Source organism: Musca autumnalis, unplaced genomic scaffold (genome assembly GCF_047663935.1).
Source record: "Musca autumnalis isolate F117 unplaced genomic scaffold, ASM4766393v1 scaffold_1, whole genome shotgun sequence".
NCBI lineage: Eukaryota > Metazoa > Arthropoda > Insecta > Diptera > Muscidae > Musca > Musca autumnalis.
Window position 1 is genome coordinate 327143805 of NW_027411644.1, and position 18086 is coordinate 327161890.

At 36.1% G+C, this 18086-nt stretch overlaps 1 protein-coding gene across 23 annotated transcripts in view; it reads right to left on the reverse strand.

Moving 5' to 3' along the window:
• snu (ABC-type transporter snustorr) overlaps positions 1-18086 on the reverse strand; it is a 144457-nt gene that overhangs the window by 9464 nt on the left and 116907 nt on the right. For 13 of the 23 annotated variants that reach the window (XM_073962805.1, XM_073962809.1, XM_073962814.1 and 10 more), the window contains 3 exons: positions 4232-4748; positions 4006-4154; positions 3352-3457 (listed from right to left, as the gene is read on the reverse strand). In XM_073962805.1, the coding sequence (XP_073818906.1) occupies positions 3352-3457; positions 4006-4154; positions 4232-4748 (772 nt within the window). Of the gene's footprint in view, positions 1-3351; positions 3494-4005; positions 4155-4231; positions 4749-18086 lie in introns of all 23 variants that reach the window. The other 10 variants (XM_073962794.1, XM_073962803.1, XM_073962795.1 and 7 more) reach the window with 1 other exon arrangement.

Here is an 18086-nt window from a genome sequence, read left to right on the forward strand (position 1 = left end):
ATAAAAACCAAAAAGATGAATAATAAATATTATAAATATTTACTGAATAAGTTACAAGGCTTAATAAATTCACTTTGAATTTGGAATTACAGATGTTGCATACAATTGGAATTGCAAATTTGAAGTCACACTTACTTTTGAAACATTCACTATTCTCATGAAAATTATGTTAAAATTACTACAATAAACAAATTCTCACGAAAATATAAGAAGAACGACTAGCTAGACTAAGAAATGCAAAAATATTCATAGTGCTATAATTATTTTAAGAACTACTAAAGTATATATTTTTTGTATAAAAATTCGATTTAAAGCTATTAACACGTGTTATCAATATACATACATATGTATGTATATCAAATTGTATAATGTCTCACTAAATTCCGTAGCTATTGGTTTCAAATCAAAACAATGTCAAGGTTAACACTGCGATGCGGTGAATAAACTTATCTATTCGTGTAATTTCCATAACATCGCTAAGAAATAAAATACAAAAAATGTGTCTTTAAAAATGACTCAAACTATTTGATGATGATGATGCTAAAGTTTCATTTTAAAGTATTTTGCTCTTTGTGACCAACTTAATTTATTCTGAATTTTATAATATTAAAAATCCAAAACACACCACTGGCTTCACTGCTCTGCATCAATAAGTTAGAGATACAACTTACTGCGGGTATCATTCATCATGATTGAAAATGAGATGACAGTGATGTTGATTACTGCTGATTATATTAAGGTGCATAAAAGATGGTATAGCATCTCTAAGATGTTTCTTATTGTTCAAGAAAAATAGATCGGACTATGATAGAAACGATATAGAAATCAGATTTAGATTTCATTACACTCTAGAACTTTGCTAAATACTTTTCGTGGCTATCAATATTAATCTTCAACATATGTTCTTCAGATATGTTCTTGATAAGCCCCCAATTCAGACACGGCCTAGAACACTTTTTCAAATTATATAGCTATGGACATTTCCTCGTAGTAACAAGTAAGAGGGCCGTTAAGTTCGGCCGGGCCGAACTTGTTATACCCTCCACCACAATTTGTATTGAAGTAAAATACAAGTGTATGAAGGAGACTTAATACTAAATTTCAGCAATTTCGGTAAAACAATGTGAGGCACCGTTCTATGGGGGCTACTTCAAAACGTCGATCTACACCGAAAGTATTTAGACTCAAAGTTTTTAGACGGAAAGTTTTTAGACTCAAAGAAGACCAACTACCAAATTTCCTATATTTCCGTAAGAGAATGTGGCTAAAACTTAAAAAACACCGAAAATTAAGAAGTACGCTTCTATGGGGATATAGGAAGACGTGGACCTATACTGATAATACTCTTATGGAATATTTTATAATTCTTGGAAGACTAAATAACGAATTTTTCATTTCGGTGGGATATTGACGTAACAACCTTCAGTATTACGAAAATCGGGAGGTACCGTTCTAAGGGGGCTATATCGAAACGTGGACCTATACCGACGAATTTTAGTCGGAAATGGGGCAATATGAAAGCGTGGACCTGTACAGACAAATTTCTGGCGAACAGTTTTATATCACATTGAAGACTAAATACAAAATTTCAGCCATTTTGGTGGAATATTGAAGTCACAACCTTCAAAATACGGAAAATCGGGAGGTACCTTTCTATTGGGGCTATATGAAGGCGTGGACCTATACCGACAAATGTAAAGGGGAAGTTTGAGTACCCCCAACGAAGTCTAAATACCAAATGTCAGCCATTTCGGTGGAATATTGAGGCCACAACGTTCAAAATATCGAAAATCGGGAGGTACCGTTCTATGGGGGCTATGTGAAGGCATGGACCGATACCGACAAAATTCTGGGGGAAAGTTTTATACCCCTAAAGAAGACTACGTACCCAATTTCAGCCATTTTGATAGAATAATGAAGCTAAAATCTTAAAAATACCGAAAATCGGGAGGTACCGTTCTATGGGGGCTATATGAAGACATGGACCGATACCGACAAAATTCTGGGGGAAAGTTTTATACCACTAACGTACACTAAGTACCAAATTTCAGCCATTTCGGTGTGATAATGAAGCTAAAACCTTCAAAATACCGAAAATCGGGAGGTACCGTTCTATGGGGGCTATGTGAAGGCATGGACCGATACCGACAAAATTCTGGGGGAAAGTTTTATACCCCTAAAGAAGACTACGTACCCAATTTCAGCCATTTTGGTAGGTTAATGTAGCTAAATCCTTAAAAATACCGAAAATCGGGAGGTACCGTTCTATGGGGGCTATATCAAAACGTGGACCGATATATCCCATTTTCAATACCAACCATCCTGCAAGTAATAAAAACGTCTGTACCATATATTGACTCTCTATCTTTAAAATTGCGAGCTGTATCCTGATTTCAACAGACAGGCAGACGGACGGAAGGACGGACATGTTTAAATCGACATAGAATTTTATGCTGATCAATAATATATATACTTTATAGGGTCTCCAACGAATGTTTCGATGTGTTACAAACGGAATGACAAATTTAATTATACCCTCCATATGGTGGAGGGTATAAAAATGTATCAGTTATTTCTTGTACATTCTTCAGTATTTAACATAAATTTGGTCTCTTTCCCCAATTTCACAAATTTGTATTTCCATATTTATGTCCAAAAATGAATATTTTGTCTATTCGGCGGGAATATTCCATTGTAAGTTTCACAATTAGTTTCACTTTTTAAAACAATTTTCCGTGCGAAAACTTCCTTGGAAATATCCATGATTGCCCTGTGTATGTATAAGAATTTCAACCGAATCAGGAATAAGTATGTATTTCCATATTTATTTTTGTTGGGCGCTATTACGGGTTTACTGAAGCCTAGACGTGTAATCGGATGGAAAATATTTATGTTCATCGCACATTTCCGAAGGGAAATAGGATACGAGTAGGATGTTTAAAAATAATGTCTGATAATAATATCCGACTTATAGTGTCGGATCCGACTTATTGTGTAGTTAAAACTGAGTGTAGTTGTGGCATGATTAAACAATGAGGAAAGGTAATGAAAACTGTGATCTTATTTGGCTAGGCACTTGAAGTCGTCATCCATTTCCAACAATATTAATACTGTTCCCACTTGAGTTGTGATAAATTTCATTACGAATTCTGATTTGTATGGAGATATTAGTAAATAAATTGACTTAGTAATTAAACTAAAATTAAAAAAATACGTCACTAACGACACACTTTCATTTTTCAAAGAGTCCAAGAATCCCTATTAAATCGCTTAATTATTATTTCTTTTTTTTTTGGAATAATTATATGTATAACTAATTACGTTTGAATAATCAAAATGATGTCTACATACCGTATATATGGATCCATTGGTGTCATTGATTAGGATTTCTTTGCTTTGATGGAAATTGAGACCGACAACGCCACCTTCTTGGCTGCCACTGGGTTTGTCCATTTTACTGCCGAAGCCCATGGCATGTAACGAAATATTATTACTGTTAGTTTGAATGTCGTTTACAGGTAGCGATCATGGATACATGGAGAGAATTAGACCGGATGGGATCACAATGATTAGAAACACAGACACAAATCCACACACAAAAATATAAAATGCACCCACGAATACACAATAAAATTAAGACAAATAAAAAAATGGAAAAATAATTATGGCAGTTTAGGGCAATGTTGATGACAGTGTTTGTTGTTGTTGGTTGTGGTTCCATACAATTTGAGATAATTGAGTTTTATGTTGGGGTATATATATTTGTTGACCGATCGATTGATTGTTGATTGTTTGTTTTTGTTGTAAAGTGTTTTGTTTTGAAGTACAATGAAATGAAAATAAATCAATAAGAAAAATAAAGAAAACAAAAATAAAATTTATTAATAAACTAAAACATGCGAAAATTAAAAAGATTTTATAAATTAATGATGATTTTATATATGTATATATGATTCTATATAATGTGTAATTACATGCAATTATTATGTTTTGTTTCCATCTCACCTGAAATTAACCTGAGATACATCGCCCTTTTGTGACTGTAGACGAGAAAGTTTTAGAAACACATCCTCCAGACTGATGCATTTGTACATGGAGAGTAAAACACTAGGTGATTCTTCGGCCAATAAGTTACCGGAACGCATGAGACCAATCTAAAAAGAGAGAAAATGGAAAATTATTTACGTTTTTCATTTATTTATTTATGTTTCTCGTTTTATTTCAATCTTACCGTATGCGCCTGTCTGGCCTCTTCAATGTAATGTGTGGTTATGATAACTGTCTTTTGTCCTGATTTTGTTATGTGAACCAAATGATTCCAAATACTTTGACGCAACAGAGGATCCACACCCACAGTGGGTTCATCCAAAATCAACAATTCCGGATCATGCATAAGAGCCACGGCAAATGATACTCTCCGCTGTTGGCCACCACTGAGATTTTTCACCAATCTCTTTTCCGATGGTAGATCCAAAAAGTTCAACAAGAACTGTAAACGTTCATTGATTTCCTTTGTTTCCATGCCGAAAATCCAACCGAAATACATCATTGTTTCGCGAATAGAGAATTCGGCGTAGAGGGCAATTTCCTGGGGCATATAGCCGACACGTTTGCCCGGCACCCCAGATACACGAGATCCTGGTTTACCGCCCAAAACGAAAATTTCACCAGAATCAATGCGGCGTCGACCAACAATGCAGGAAAGCAATGTGGTTTTGCCACAACCTGAAGCACCCAAGAGGCCATAACTGGAAAGAGACAATGAGGAATGCGAAAATTGAAATGAAAAGGTGTATTGAAATTTTGAAATATAGCTCATTAATCGCCCAACTGTGATCTGATAGGTCGAATAGACAAGCACATAATAACCCATAATTTGGGTGATATAAAAAATTATTAGAATAATAATAAAATATTTTGCTGAGCAATAAAGATATTTTTTATTTAATTCATGATTATCGCCAAGGTTAAATGTTTTTGCAAGGCAAGGTAAATTTCGCTTAAATGAAAAATGGGCATATTTAAAATTGTTTTTTAAACATTAAACTGAGATCATTTATCATTTCGGGATGATAGATACCAAGCCATAAAAAACAGGTAAAAATCGTTAAGTCTGGCTGGGTCGAACATTTATACCTTTTGTGACCACTGGAAATTTCAAATGTCAAATTATAGGTAGTTAAGTAAAAAATTAGCTAAAACCCTCACAATACCTAGAATCGGAAAGGGGGTTATACCAAAACATGCACCTATGTTGACAAGTTTTGGTGGAGAAATCTTGTGACCACTGGAAACTTCAGATGTCATATTACTGGTAGTTAGATCAAAAAATGTAGCTCATATCTTCAAAATACCTAAAATCGGAAGGTACCGTTATATAGGGGTTATGCCAAAACATGGACATATGTTGACAACTTTTATTAGATCATTTTTTTGACCACTGAGAACGTCAAATGTTTAATTACAGCTAGTTCGGACAAAAATAAAATCCTCAAAATACCTAAAATGCAGTGGTACCGTTATATGGGGCTACACTAAAACGTGGACCGATATATCAATATTCGAATTTTTCTCAGAACAAGAATATATACATTCGTATATCAGGAAAAATGTCTAAAATTGTCTTTTCCATTTCAAAAAAATCGAAAACAATTTTTGATACTACATCAATGATTTTTGGTATATAGATTAAGAAAAAAATCAGCATTCTAAATCTGTTTTCGTTACTTACTTTGATCGTTGCGCGCAAAAGATATGACCGTTTTAATCATGATAATTAGAAAAAATTCTAAAAAAATCGCGGCTTAATATAGTTAGCTGTTATATCCTATTATCGTTAACTGAATTCGTAACCTTTGCGATGATGCAAAAAATAATCGCGAAGTCTCAATGGATTCGCGAAAAATCAAATTTGTTAAATAATTTCACGTATTTACAAACATAATTTTGAAACAATAGCGCTCATACTTACGAAAAATATATAAAAAAAGTTATAACAGCATCCAGACATTTTGAGGAATAAAATGAAACCTAAGTTGTGAAGGTTGGAGCTATAGTATTCATGTTATTTGCAAAAATACGAAGAAAATATTACGAAAAAAATAAAATTATATTATTCTAATTTTATTTTTTTATGGTTTTATAGGAAAAGTTGGAGAAAAAATGTTTGAGTTCTTCGGCATTTTCGTCAAAATTTCACACAATAATGATGATATTCCGTTGTAACAAATTGTTCGCTTATAGTTTTCCTATTGGATAATATTATTAGAACCTTATATTAAATCCCAAGGAATTCCAATTGTGGCATAACGTTAAAATAATGTTATATTGAATATTACAACATTTGAGGCGCATATAAACCGCGTAATTATGAAAATGACATGATGCGCATCCGATTTTCCAACACAGCGAATCAATCCCTCTTTTTTGATGTACAGTTTGTCAAATTCTATTTGGCGGCCACGATGTAGCATCTGCTGCATATTAGGGTGCAAAATACAGTAAAATGGTCATAATTTCCGCGAAGTTCATTTACATTTTATGCGCATCCGATTTCAATAATCACCATTCAAAAATACGTCCTTCTATGCCGTTTCAATGTGATCCATCAAGAACCGTGGATGTAGCATCGCACACAATTTTTAGAAAAAATCTATTATATCTCTGGATTTACGAGAGTTTTTAAATATCTGTTTTCGCGCAGTTTAAACACGCGTATCGATCTATTTATTTAAGTAGAACTGACACATCCAAAACGCGTTTTAATATGCGATATTTTCAAAATAATTTTTTGCAAATTTTCGAAATTTGAGGAGTATCATATCCGCCGATCTAGTGGGTGGATTTTTACGCGTCGTGGCTTGTTAGATTCAGAACGTAAAAAAACTAAATTTACGCGGGTTTCCACGAAAATCGAATGACGTTTGTAAATTTTAAAGCAAAAAAATAGGTTTTTGAGAAAAATTTACGCACAAAAATTTCGTGTTTAGGCGCAGATTACTGTGATCCTGTGAGGGCTACACCCTCATGTTATACATTAAAATATTCGAAATCGCGAGTACTACAATCCAATAATAAGCTTTTAGGGAAATCCAGCTGCGCGTCCCGATTAGAGCAAAAATTCAAAAAACCCCATTTTTCAGGTTTCAAAATGTCAGCATCCGTTTGAGGTAGATACAGTGGATATATTAAAAAATCATACATTAGAAACTTCAACTCTGAAGTGTGCTCTTTAACTTCTCCTTTGAGCATTTAGCTCTATATTGTGTTGTAAAACCACTAATTGGAAAATAACATAATGAAACTCGTTTATTTCAACGATTTTTTCCGATTTTTTTACATTAGTACGACCACAGCTTCCGCTCAAATTATTATTTTAAGAAACCCCTCGGTGAATCGGGCTAAAACAGTTTATTTTGCCGAAATGCCGTCAAAAGTTATGGTATAGTAAAACTGATCGCGAGTTACAATACCCCATACCTCAGTTTCAACATAAGTTAATTTTCTACAAAAAGCTCGATATGTGCTATATAGGGTTGCAAATGAATATTTCGATGGGTTGTCAAAAAAAAAAAAAAAAAAAAAAAACAAACTTAATATACCCTCAATACTAGGGTGGAGGGCATAAAAACTAAAAACGCACATGAAAAGGACGAATAAGAAGTCATCAAACCGCTCAAATGTTGATGATGGTATTATCTAAGAACCAGCGTTTGAAATGCCCAGAATTTTTAAGGGTGACACATTGTATTGTACCTACCATGATGGTAGATAGGATTTCTGTTAGATGTAGAGGCTGATGAATGATTATAAAGTCTCATTAACGATCTTGATCCGACTTAAGACAAGGAAGAGAAGCCCATAGTCACATACATATGTATATTACCAGGGTTTTTAGAGAAACTTTCTTTTAAGAATTTTACATTGTAAAATTGAACCTATATGCTGAACCGATGCTATATTTATCGTAACAATTGTAGACGTACAGAATAAATAAAGCGCTGAACTTTTGTGGAGGAAGTTTGCTCAAGAAGTATGGACTTGCTTCTGAAAAAAATTTTAACATCGTAATTGAGGCATCGAATGCAAGTTGCTTCAATAAAAATCAAAGTGATTCGATATCAGGTCTTAAAGTGAACTTATCCGAAATTTTATGTGGGAGGTACCGGATGGAGTGGACAAATATAGTCCATATTTTTGTACCTGATCTATATCTGGTAGATATATTAGGATGTGTAAATTTTAGACCAATTCGGCCACTCCCTTCAAGAGTTACCGTACGAACAATTTTTCCGAACATTTTTGAACTTTTGTGGGGGAGGTACCTGAAGGAGTGGACCGATATGGCTTATCTTCAAACTTAAACTATGTTTGGACAAAATATTACTAAGACCAAATTTTGGACCGAATCGGCAGATCCGTTCGAGAGTTATCTTCCGCTCCAACCACCTCACACGGTGTCATAGGGGTTTTTTGCAACTTTCAGCCTATTTTCTCAGGAAGTATGGACTTGCCCCTGATGAAACTTGTACCGTCGTATGGAGCTCAGTGAATACAAGTTGCTAAAACAAAAATCAAAGCGATTCGAGAGATGGCCCTAAACTGAACTTTTCCGAAATTTTGTATGGGAGGTAACCGAAAGAGTGGACCGATTGAGTCGATATTAAAACCTTATTTAAGTCTGGTACACATTTCACGTTGGGCAAAGTATGGACCAAATCGGTTACTCCCTTCAAGAGTTATGGTGCGAACAAATTTTCCGAACATTTTCGAACTTTTGTGGGGGATGTACCGGAAGGAGTGGACCGATATGGCCCATCTTCGAACTTAAACTAAGTTTGGGTAAAACATTACGAAAGCCAAAATTTGAACCGAATCGGTTTATCCGTTCGAGAGTTATCGTGCGCTCCAGCCAGCCAGACAGACAGACGGACGGACATTGCTCAATCGACTCCAAATTGTCTGAAACACATTTCGTCCAAACATACTTGGGGTCTAAAACCATTATTTCGATGAGGCACATTTTGCCCGTATGAAAGTGTATATACCCTCGTTAGCATAAATGCTGAGGGTGAGCTGTGCCTCGAAAGTAAAGAAATGAAGCAAACACAATACTTCGGACGTCTAAAGGGGTTTTTTGATCTTTTGGGTCAATTTCTCCGGAAGTATGGGTTCGCCCCGAAAAAAATTGTACCGTTTTAACTAGGGCCGCATATAAAACATGTTGCCAAAAATTGAAAAACTATCACAGACGAGTCCTTAAACTGCACTCTTTCTTTCTGGTAGGTACCCGAACGAGTGGTCGGATTTAGTCGATATTCGGACATAATTGGAGGCTGTAAGGAATAAAACGATGTACAACGTTTGGACCAATTAGAAACCCCCTGCTAGTGTTATCTTGTGGATTTGTCATTTTAGTTGGTGCTTTAAGGTTTATTGAAGCTTTTAGGCCATTATCTCAGGAAGTATGGGCTTTCCCCCGAAAAAAATTGTACCATCGTAAATGGGGCCGCGAGGAGAACCTGCTGAAAACATAAGAACGATACGAGAGGGGGCTCATAAATGTCACTTTTACCGAATTTTATGTGGGTGATACCCGAAGGAGTGGGTGCAACCGTGGTTCAATGTTATGTACACCGCCTTGCATGCTGAAGGTCGTGGGTTCGATTCCCCGACCAAGCAACATCAAACAATTTTAAACGACGGCAAAATACCCGTCAATAATGTTGGCGACATTTCCTGATTATTTCAGCCATGTAAAACTTCTGTACAAGTGGTGTCTTAAGACACGCCGTTTGGACTCGGCGATAAACTGTAGGTCCCATATCAGTGAGCTAATATGAATCGGGGTGCACTCATTGATATGAGAGAAATCTGCCTTGTCCCATCTGGGATGTTTGTGGAATAATTATTATTATTATTATACCCGAAGGAGTGGGTATCGAACCCGATCTATGCCTGAAAGTAATATTACCATATGCAAAATTATGACCAATTCGGTAACTCCCTTCGAGAGTTATCGTGCGCACCATTTTAGAGAAAATTTTTGAACTTTTGAGGGTGAGGTACCGGAAGGAATTTAAACTAAGTTTGGACAAAATATTAAGAATGCCAAATTTTGGACCCGATCGGTTGCTTCGTTCGAGAGTTATCTTGCGCACCAGCGAGACAGACAGACGGAGAGACATAGCTAAATGAGAGAAATATTACGATGTGCAAATGTTGGGCCCATGTGAGTCACTTCTTATTGCGTCCGTCAGACATTTTTGTTGGTCACCGTCGATTTGTTAAGATTTTCTGGGCCATTAGGTTAAGTATCATGCTCTTGCGCACGAAAATAACTATGTACATATATCATTGTAAGCAGAATCACAATGAAAATTTTAAAATGATTCTGGAACAGCCCTTAAACTGCATTTAAGTGAATATTTTGAACTTTTGTGAGGGGGGTACCCGAAGGTGTTGTCCGATATACTTCATGTACATTTGGAAAATGAACATGTGCAAAATTTCGGCTAAATCGAATACTCAACTCGTAAGTTTCCGTGCTCCTCAGTCATTTTAGTTGGTTCCGACACGGAACTTTTATGCTTTTTTCCCGTTATCGCAGGGAGTATGGACTTGCCAGCGAAAAAATTTTAGCGAGTATAACCTGTTGCAGAAAATCAAAAATATCGGATACAAATCCTGCACTTTTGAAAAAAAAAATAATTTTCTGTGGCAAGTACTTGAATTAGTGGACCGATAAAGCCCATGTTCGAACCTATTATATGCCTAGAAAATGTTCCCACAAACATCACTGAAGGGAAACTTCTCTCATTGAAAAGAGTGCAACCAGATTCATATTAGCTCAATAATATCGGACCTACTTTGTATTGCCGAATGAATACATGAATGAATACTGAGGGGTATTTTGCAACAGTTGAAAATGCGATGTTGCCGGGGCTTGGGAATCGAACCCAGACATTCAGCGTGTAAGGCGGGTGTGTTTACCATTGCACCGAGATGGACAAATGTGATGTTTAAAGTTTGGCTCAAACGGTTACTCGGTACAAAAGTTATGCTGCGTAGCATTTGAGCGCTGAAATTTGAACTTTTGTGGGGGAACCAGCAAAATGGATTAGTTAGCCATTATTTAACCCATTACAAAGTAATGTGTGAAGGTAAAATTACGTACTTCACACCTTACTAAGTAACGAGTACGGTGGCACAGGGCGAGTGTTTCCACGCGAGTTTTTTGTTAAAAATATAAAAACAGTTTGTGGTGCACAAGTAAGCGTTTAAACAACCATATTAATCAGATGTTCGCATGATCAAATCCAGTAGAGAGTAAAATAAAATAAAAATATGAAGTGTGTTGAAATTGAAAACAAATTCCACCTAAGCTGTTCTAAAAATATAACATTTAGCTTATTTTTAAACTTCTAGTGGCCATAGAATAACTATTTATTGAGTGCGACATGTTAAAATAATGGGTTAGTATGGGGTTTTGTAAGTAGTTACGACTACCAACAAGCACTCTTAAAACCCATTATTTGGTAATGATTTTTTTGCTGGGGAGGTTTCGGAGGAAATAGACCGATATGACGCATCTTCAAGCTTAAACTAAGTTTGCACCAAATAAGTTGATACGTTCGAGAATTTTCGTGCTCTCCTGCTTGCCAGATCGGAATCTTTTGAACATTGAGGTGTAAAGAAAGATAAGAGTGGTCTAGCATTAAGTTAATTCGCATTCGAATCCTTGAACAGTTCAAGCAATGGGGAAAGAACAGCTTCGAAATTGTAGAAGGATTATTTCGAAACTTGGTATCAGTTGATGTAGCGCAAAAAGACTGAAGGTGGGTGTAGAGGGAGTTGGAAACCGCAGTGGTACTGTAATTAGCATTATTGCGTTTCACTAAAAAGTTCTTGGTTCTATATTCTCACAATTTCCAATGGTGGCTAAAATATGTCCCCCCGGATCGTGGGTTATATATTTTTTAGTAGCATTTGGCATCATTCTTCTGTTTAATTCTCCAACGAAAAAATAGGTACGTGCTGCCATAAATCACTTAGTGAAAAAATTATTGGAAATCAATGAAATGTCCTATGAAAGAAATTTATCTTGTGTCTTTAAAACAAAAAACTACAATATTTTATTTTATATTCTACTTTTCAGATATAACAAAAAAGATCAAATGATTGAATATTGAAATCAAAGCAATTAAGAATGCAAATTATTATTCTTAGTATTTACCAGTTTTATTTGTGCTTTAAATATGTTCAGCTAAACAACCAACTAAACCAGTTTTAAAATTTAAACACTTCAAGTAAATCCTATTAATTATTTTTCAAGAATTCTACAAGGCAGCCGAGGGTAATTACCATCATCCTGCTCATACTGGCAACCAACAAAAGCTAAGCTCAAACATTTCAATAGCTTTTTTCATTTGTTTAACAAACCAAAGCTTAAAAAATATTGAAAAAAACTGTACCTAACTATTGTTATTAGAAGTGAATACCCTCTGGACTCCTGACTAGCTCCACTCTGTGTATGTGTAGCAAATGTCGATTTACTACTAGTATCGAGATAATCGCTCTAATTACAATCGCATGTCTAAACACCTTTGAACGATTTCAAAACTAGCATCGAATAAAACTTGAAATTGCATACATATTTTTTCAAAGCCAACAAACGGTAGCCAGCGGTTTTTTTTTATAAAGATTTTCCATATTAAACCGTTAATTGCTGTAAAGGCCACGACGCCATTTTGTTTACAAATATACAAATATTTTTTTGTGCATATGGCATTGATTCTGAAATGTTAAACATTCTTAGTATTACAGTTGGTTAAATTTTAAGCGATTAAATGTTGCAGCTATATGACCGTAGACAGATCCAACATGTGTGTTGTTTGTAAATACATAGTTTTGAAAGGATATCGACATGATGCTTGTATTCTAAGCTTATTTATCGTCCTGAGAATAAAAAAGAAAAATATGTGTGCTGTTTTCTATTTTTTTAATTGTCTCTTAAATAAGGATTTTGAAATCACAGGATACTAAACATGGGGAAGATGGTAAAGTAATTTATAAATATTTAAAACATAATTTATAACGAATTTGAATAAATAAAATTTAATTCTAAAAAGTTCTTACGCGCAGTATTGACAATATTGTATTTTGTCCACAAGCCAGTGACAGTAATGAGGAGATGAATTATAATACTTTTTTTACTGATTGACTAATATTTATAAAAATAAAACAGTCGGTTTTACAGATCAATTTCAAAATTTAAAAAATCCCAATGACCCCATTCAAATATATCAAACCTGAATTTATTGCATTATGGTGTTAATATTCAATGTTTTGGGAATTATTATTTTTTTCAATGAATTTGAGTGTGGGCCAACAACCGTTGATGCTAAAATTGGATGATTCCTGTTCCAATAATACTCATTACATATAAATATGAATTTGAGCAAACAATGCCAAAAATTGTCGTTTCTCACAGTAATCGTGTCGAAACCAGAAGAGTCGATTTTTAGTGTAATGAAACGATACCAGAAGAGTCGTTTTTCAGTGCAATGATACTGAAATTCTGTTTTTTATTGACGATTACAAGCTGCGTATCGAACACGACATTACGCAATTGATGTCCCGATTGATCGATAAGTCGATTAATGAATATATTTTAACCCTGTCGATATTTTATGTAATACTGCAGTATGAGCACTCCGGTGTATACCGTCAGAAACCTTGCTCTTAAATCTGTGTCTATGTCGATGGATACAACCGAGATGCATCATCAACGTCATACGACGCCGGAATTCACTGGCAACGCATATTGATCCGTAGATATTTCAACGATCCTTTCTCTCAAAAATACCAAATACTGAGGATTCCCCTACCAGAATTAGCGGAGAGTAAAACGGTGCGCCAAATATCATCATGTCACGTCATTTGTCCGACGTCACCTGGCAACCCATCGTTTCTTTTCAGGTAGCAGAAAGGATGTTCCGAGACATCATCACTGCTGCACACGCTCGCCATATACTTGCTGGTAGAATATCCGAAGTGAGGCCAAACTTCCCAGCAATGGCGACGGGATTGGCAAATAACTCCAGAGTCAGGGAGCTGTCACTGGAAGTTAATAGGTTGGTGGTTGAGCATAAGCGGAACAAGTGGTTAAATTATCTGAAGATTTGCAGCATTGGAGCCGCAATAAGTGAATTGTGGGCAACATTTAAGTCACTCTCGAAACCTGAAAAGAAGGAAGATAGCACCTGTGCTACTCCCCAGTATACGCCCCATAGCACGACAACAGTGCTGACCACAATCTCCACACATATTAGTCGAGATCTTAACCAGAGCAAGCCGTGTGATAGAACAGTGATGAGCGCTTAACTTATCAAAGCCTTTGATACTGTCAAGTACTCCACGCTGTTTAAGGACATAGAGCTGACTACCCTCCGGCCAAGTTTGAAACTTTGTATAATAAATTAAATGTGTGTACGTGCAAGGTGGGACGATATCTCTGGAACTGTTTAACCTCTACCTCTCCTGTATTCCACCTCCTCAAGGCGGCATTGAGATCGTAACGTATGCGGATGATTGTATCTTGGCGTCTGTTAAGTACTCCACGCTGTTTAAGGACATAGAGCTGACTACCCTCCGGCCAAGTTTGAAACTTTGGATAATAAATTATATGTGTGGACGCCAGTCGTACGTGGAATTCAGGAAGAAGAAGACCAAGCCCCGTAGAGTGAGACAGGAAGTTCCCCAAGGTGGGACGATATCTCTGGAACTGTTTAAACTCTACCTCTCCTCTATTCGACCTCCTCAAGACGGCATTGAGATCGTAACGTATTCGGATGATTGTATCTTGGCGTCAGGTATCTTCCCAGATGTCATTTGTTAGAGGCTGAATTCATATTTGACTCATTTTACCACTTTTTTCCACGAGAAGAATATGCAAATATCCGCCACTAAATCTACGGCCACTCTATTCACCACATGGACGGCAAAGGTGAGAACAGAGTAGAATGTCATGATCGATGGTAACAGAATTTCGACACAAAGTAACCCAAAATTTCTAGGGGTCACATTCGACAGCCATGGCTATCTGCAACATACTGAGATGTAGGAACAATGTCCTAAAGTCCTTAGCCGGCAGCACTTGGGGTGCAGATAAAGAAACCTCGTTGAGCACATATAACGCGATAGGTCGGTCTTTGGTGAGCTATGCGGTGCCAATATTGTCCGCCAATATAAGTGAAACCTGATGGAAAAATATTCTAACCAATCAGAACGTCGCCCTGAAAACTGAGATGTAGGAACAAGGTCCTCAAGTCCTTGGCTGGCAGCACTTGGTGTGTAGATAAAGAAACCTCGTTGAACACATATAACGCGATAGGTCGTTCTTTGGTGAGCTATGCGGTGTCAGTATGGTCCGCCAATATAAGTGCAACGCGATGGAAAAATATTCAAACCTGTCAGAACATCGCCCTGAAAACTGCAACAGGATGTTTCTGTCTTTAGTGTAGATGAGAAGACAACGATTCTTCCAGTACAGCAACACAGTGCGACATAGGCCCGCAAAACACATTGCACCTTTTCAATTGCCATGCCAACCCTAATCAAATAAATGTAGTAGGTTTGTGATTACGTCCTATCGAATGTAGCATCCCAGATTAAGCAGAAAAAAAGCAAACATACAAAATATAAAATACTATTACAACAGCCATAACAACAACAACTGTTAAATCTGATTTCTCATTGACCCTATCTTAGACCTCTTTTTGGCGCATTTTTTTGTGGGTGGTTTTTACTTCATTATGTGAAAATGATCATATACGATTTGCGGGGATGCAACCATCAGTCACCTTTGACCGTATAGATCTGTTGATATCAGCCTAAAAACTTTGCAGTCAACTTTTCTTAGAGAAGTTTTCTGATTTTTTTTTAAACGAAATACCAAGATACCTTAGAACTCTCTCGGAAGTATTCCGTTATAAGTAGACAGCGGAATTTTATGCAACCCCTATTTTTGGTCCGATTCATGTCAAATTTTGGGACTGGGCATATTTTTGGCTTCTGATTATATTGCAAACGAAACATATGACATATGCAAAATTATGCAAAATGCATAAATTTTTTTCATATGCAAAATTTATGCATTTTACATATTTTCTTATGCAACAAATTTTTCAATAATAGGTACAAAAATGTCTATGTGTAAAATTTTTCTGTTTAAAATTCTCTTCAGACAAGTCAATAAAATAGAGAAATGTATAACCACAGCAACAACCTTCAAAATACCGAAAATCGGGGGTTTCGTTCTATGGGGGCTATATGACGGCCTGAAACTAAGCCGACAAATTTTAGGTGGAAAGTTTTATACCCCCAACGAAGACTTAATACCGAATTTCAGCCATTTTGGAGGGATATTGAGGGCACATCCGTCAAAATACCAGAAATCGAGAGGTACCGTTCTATGGGGGCTATGTGAAGATGTGGACCAATACCGATAAATTTTAGGTGGGAAGTTTTATACCCCCAACGAAGACTTAATACCGAATTTCAGCTATTTCGGGTGGATATTGAGGGCACATCCTTCAAAATACCAGAAATCCTGAGGTACCGCTCTATGGGGGCTATATGAAGACGTGACCTATACCGAAAAAATTCTGGGAGAAAGTTTAATATTGCAAATGAAGACTAAGTACTAAATTTCAGCCATTTCGGTGTAATATTAAGGCCACAACCTTCAAAATGTCGAAAATCGGGAGTTACCGTTCTATGGGGGCTATATGAAGTCGTGGACCTATACCGACAAATTTCAGGTGGAAAGTTTTATACCCACAAGGAAGAAAAAATGCCAAATTTCAGTCATTGCGGTAGGATATTGAGGCCACAACCATAAAAATGCCGAAAATCGGGAGGTACCATTCTATGGGGGCTATATGAAGACGTGGACCTATGCCGACAAATTTCAGGTGGAGTGTTTTATACCCCCAACGAAGATTAAATACCAATTATCAGTCACTTCGGTGGGATATTGAGGCTACAACTTTCAAAATACCGAATATCGGTAGGTACCGTTCTATGGGGCCTATATGAAGACGTGGACCTATGCGGACAGATTTCAGTTGTAAAGTTGCATACACCTAACGAAGACTTAATACAAAATTTCAGCCATTTTGGTAGGATATTTAGACCACAAATCATTGAATATATTTTTGCATATGGTTTTGCATATGCTCTTTTTATGCAGATATGTACAAATATGTCAAAATATGCACGATATGCAAAAATTTCTGGGCCTAATTCGTTTTATTTTGTAATAAAACGAGTTTCTGTCTAATCAGATTTTCTCTACGACCATCCTAACCATATATGCATTTGCATAGGATTCCGCAGTCTAGTTATAAGAAAGCCCACTCATTTAGTTCCTTCAATTTAGTTCGTTCCTTTCATTCATCTACTTCCTTTTATTCAGTTCAAACGGATTCAAATCGTTGACGCCCCAACGGAAGGTCAAAACTCTGAAAGACCAAGTTGAAGATGACATTTAAAATTGGAGAAGCAAACTAGAAGACCAGTGCGTTTGGAAATCTATTCTTAGTTCGGCTTATGGCACAAAACGTTGTAACATGATAACTATTACAGAAAAAGTTTTTTAAAGATATCATAACAGAATTCAATTTATTAGTAGATTTCCCAAATGATGAGTCAGGCGCTGAGATTGGCAAAAACTTCACCAAATGTTGAAAAAACGGAACCCAAGTTTAAGAAATATCTTGCAGACATCGAAGGAGACAAATATGCTTTTGGCAAAACAAAATAATATGTAATCTTGAAAATTAAATAAAAAGTAAAGCCAAATACGATCTGATGATAGAAATCATCTGTGGATTGTATTTTTATTAGTCCAAAAATGACGCAATTGGACTGACAATTTTATTCCTGTTTGGTGAAAATCCGCATCCAAAGCATTGGTGCAAAATGCCTTTACAATGAACTGGTGCAAAATGATATGACAAAGAACTGGTTTAAGATGATATGACAATGAACTGGTGCAAATTTCCATGACAATGAACTGGTGT